Source organism: Hylobates moloch, unplaced genomic scaffold (assembly GCF_009828535.3).
Source record: "Hylobates moloch isolate HMO894 unplaced genomic scaffold, HMol_V3 SCAFFOLD_716, whole genome shotgun sequence".
In the NCBI taxonomy this organism is placed as follows: Eukaryota; Metazoa; Chordata; class Mammalia; order Primates; family Hylobatidae; genus Hylobates; species Hylobates moloch.
The window spans coordinates 13,309-16,007 of record NW_026652991.1 but is presented as its reverse complement, the minus strand read 5'-3'; the positions used below and the strand labels follow the sequence as shown (position 1 = coordinate 16,007).

Sequence of the window (2,699 nt, the reverse complement as noted above, 5' to 3'; positions counted from 1 at the left end):
CTGTGTTGCCCAGGCTGATCTCAAACTTTTAGGCTCCAGCGGTCCTCCCGCCTCAACCTCCCAAAGTGCTAGGATTACAGGGATGAGCCACAACCCCTGGCAACTTTTATTATAGTATATTGTTTTAATTGTTCTATTTTATAATTAGTTATTTTTGTCATCTTCTACTGTGCTTGATTTATAAATTAAACTTTATCATAGGTAGGTGAATACAGGAAAAAAATATATTGTATATAGAGTTTGGTACTATCTGCTGTTTTAGGCATCCACTGGAGGTCTTGGGACATATGCCTCATGGATAAGGGGAACTAGTGTATGTTTCTTGGCTTGGTTATCAGTTTTGCAAGTTATGATGTGATACAGTACTGCTTTCTTTGGTAGCTGTTGCTGATTTTGTAAAATTTGTTTTTTTATCACTTTTAAGTTTAAAAAAGAAATATGAAGGGAAAAGTGGATAAAATGTGAAGGCATTTGGTGCCTATGGAGGGATGGTGGTGAGCACTGCCAAGTAGTGATGAGGCAGGGAATGAGAAAGATGGATGCTTTGTAAACGAGTTTCTCTTTAGTCACAGTATTGACCAGATTCAGCTTTAGCTCCACAAGAAATTGAGCACTCTTTTGAAATAGCATAGGTCTGTCTTTGCGTATTTTATAAATCTTCATTGGCTATGCTATTAGCCATAAAAGCTTCATTTAGCTACATATTCTATGAATCAGATTTTATAATATTTGTACCTCAGAACTCGAGCTGGTTGAATCTAATTTTCTACACTCAGACAAGGCAAAAAAGTACAAAACAATGAAAGAGAATATATCTTTATTTGCATGGTTGCAAATGTGAGTTTAACTTTGCTTCATAATCATCTATGAAATATTTCTGCCCATGGTGAAGACATAAATATCTTAGCTAGGGCTCAGCAGAGAAATTGAAGAAAAATAAAGATATCACCAGAACAGTTATGTGAAGATCGATCAGCAAACTTTAGAGATTTCTACTTTGATGTTGAGCCAACAATGAAAGAAGGAGCAGAAAAAGGAGAAGGAAGAAGAACTCCACTGGACACTCAAGGATATGAATAGCATTTTAGATCAGTGAATAACCAGCAGTGACATTAGACATTGAACTTTCTCTGCAGAGAAATTGAAGAAAAATAAAGATATCACCAGAACAGCTATGTGAATATCGATCAGCAAACTTTACAGATTTCTACTTTGACGTTGAGCCAACAATGAAAGAAGGAGCAGAAAAAGGAGGAGGAAGAAGAACTCCACTGGACACTCAAGGATATGAATAACATTTTAGATCAGTGAATAACCAGCAGTGACATTAGACATTGAACTTTCTCTGTTCTGACATGGAAAGTGGCCTGCCGAGTATCCTCACTCTTGTAATAATTGCAGAATTCATAATTGGGAATTTGAGCAATGGATTTATAGTACTGATAAACTGCATTGACTGGGTCAGTAAAAGAGAGCTGTCCTCAGTTGATAAAATCCTCATTATCTTGGCAATCTCCAGAATTGGGCTAATCTGGGAAATATTAGTAAGTTGGTTTTTAGCTCTGCATTCTCTAGCCATATTTGTGTCTGGAACAGGATTAAGAATTATGATTTTTAGCTGGATAGTTTCTAATCACTTCAGTCTCTGGCTTGCTACAATCCTCAGCATCTTTCATTTGCTCAAAATAGCGAGTTTCTCTAGCCCTGCTTTTCTCTATTTGAAGTGGAGAGTAAACAAAGTGATTCTGATGATACTGCTAGGAACCTTGGTCTTCTTATTTTTAAATCTGATACAAATAAACATACATATAAAAGACTGGCTGGACCGATATGAAAGAAACACAACTTGGAATTTCAGTAGGAGTGACTTTGCAACATTTTCAGTGTCGGTCAAATTCACTATGACTATGTTCAGTCTAACACCATTTACTGTGGCCCTCATCTCTTTTCTCCTGTTAATTTTCTCCCTGCAGAAACATCTCCAGAAAATGCAACTCAATTACAAAGGACACAGAGACCCCAGGACCAAGGTCCATACAAATGCCTTGAAAATTGTGATCTCATTCCTTTTACTCTATGCTAGTTTCTTTCTATGTATTCTCATATCATGGATTTCTGAGCTGCATCAGAACACAGTGATCTACATGCTTTGTGAGACGATTGGAGTCTTCTATCCTTCAAGTCACTCCTTTCTTCTGATTCTAGGAAACTCTAAGTTAAGACAGGCCTTTCTTTTGGTGGCAGCTAAGGTATGGGCTAAACGATGAGAAACTCACAATTTCATAAGCCATTCAGACCACAGATTATTGAATATTGCAGACAGAAACAGGAGTCTACAAAGAGTTTAAAAGATATTTTATGCTTCCCCTGGTTTCTTTTATTGTGAAGGTCACTGTAAATTTTTTAAATTCTTCTCTATAATAGCATCTTACCTAAGAATATTATGTATTTATGACATGTATTTCTACATTATTAGGAATTTGAAACTTATTTGAGGAAATTATTGGCAGATTCTGTTGTAAATTAAAAACATATACTACAGCATACTTAGATGTTAATTGTAAATCTACAATCTTTTGTTTGGCAATGGCTCTTCAATTCTAAATCATTCATTGGGATGGGTGATTTAGGTAATTATTTTATTATCTCAAGTACTCCTATTTAAATGGCGAATTACAGATAACTAGAACAGTTATTTG

At 35.7% G+C, this 2,699-nt stretch overlaps 1 protein-coding gene across 1 annotated transcript; it reads left to right on the top strand.

Moving 5' to 3' along the window:
* Positions 1 to 1,355: 1,355 nt before the first annotated feature.
* Positions 1,356 to 2,267, top strand: LOC116464452 (taste receptor type 2 member 13-like). Its single transcript, XM_032147709.1, has one exon. It carries the CDS (start codon positions 1,356 to 1,358, stop codon positions 2,265 to 2,267), a length of 912 nt encoding a protein of 303 aa, XP_032003600.1.
* Positions 2,268 to 2,699: the final 432 nt, after the last annotated feature.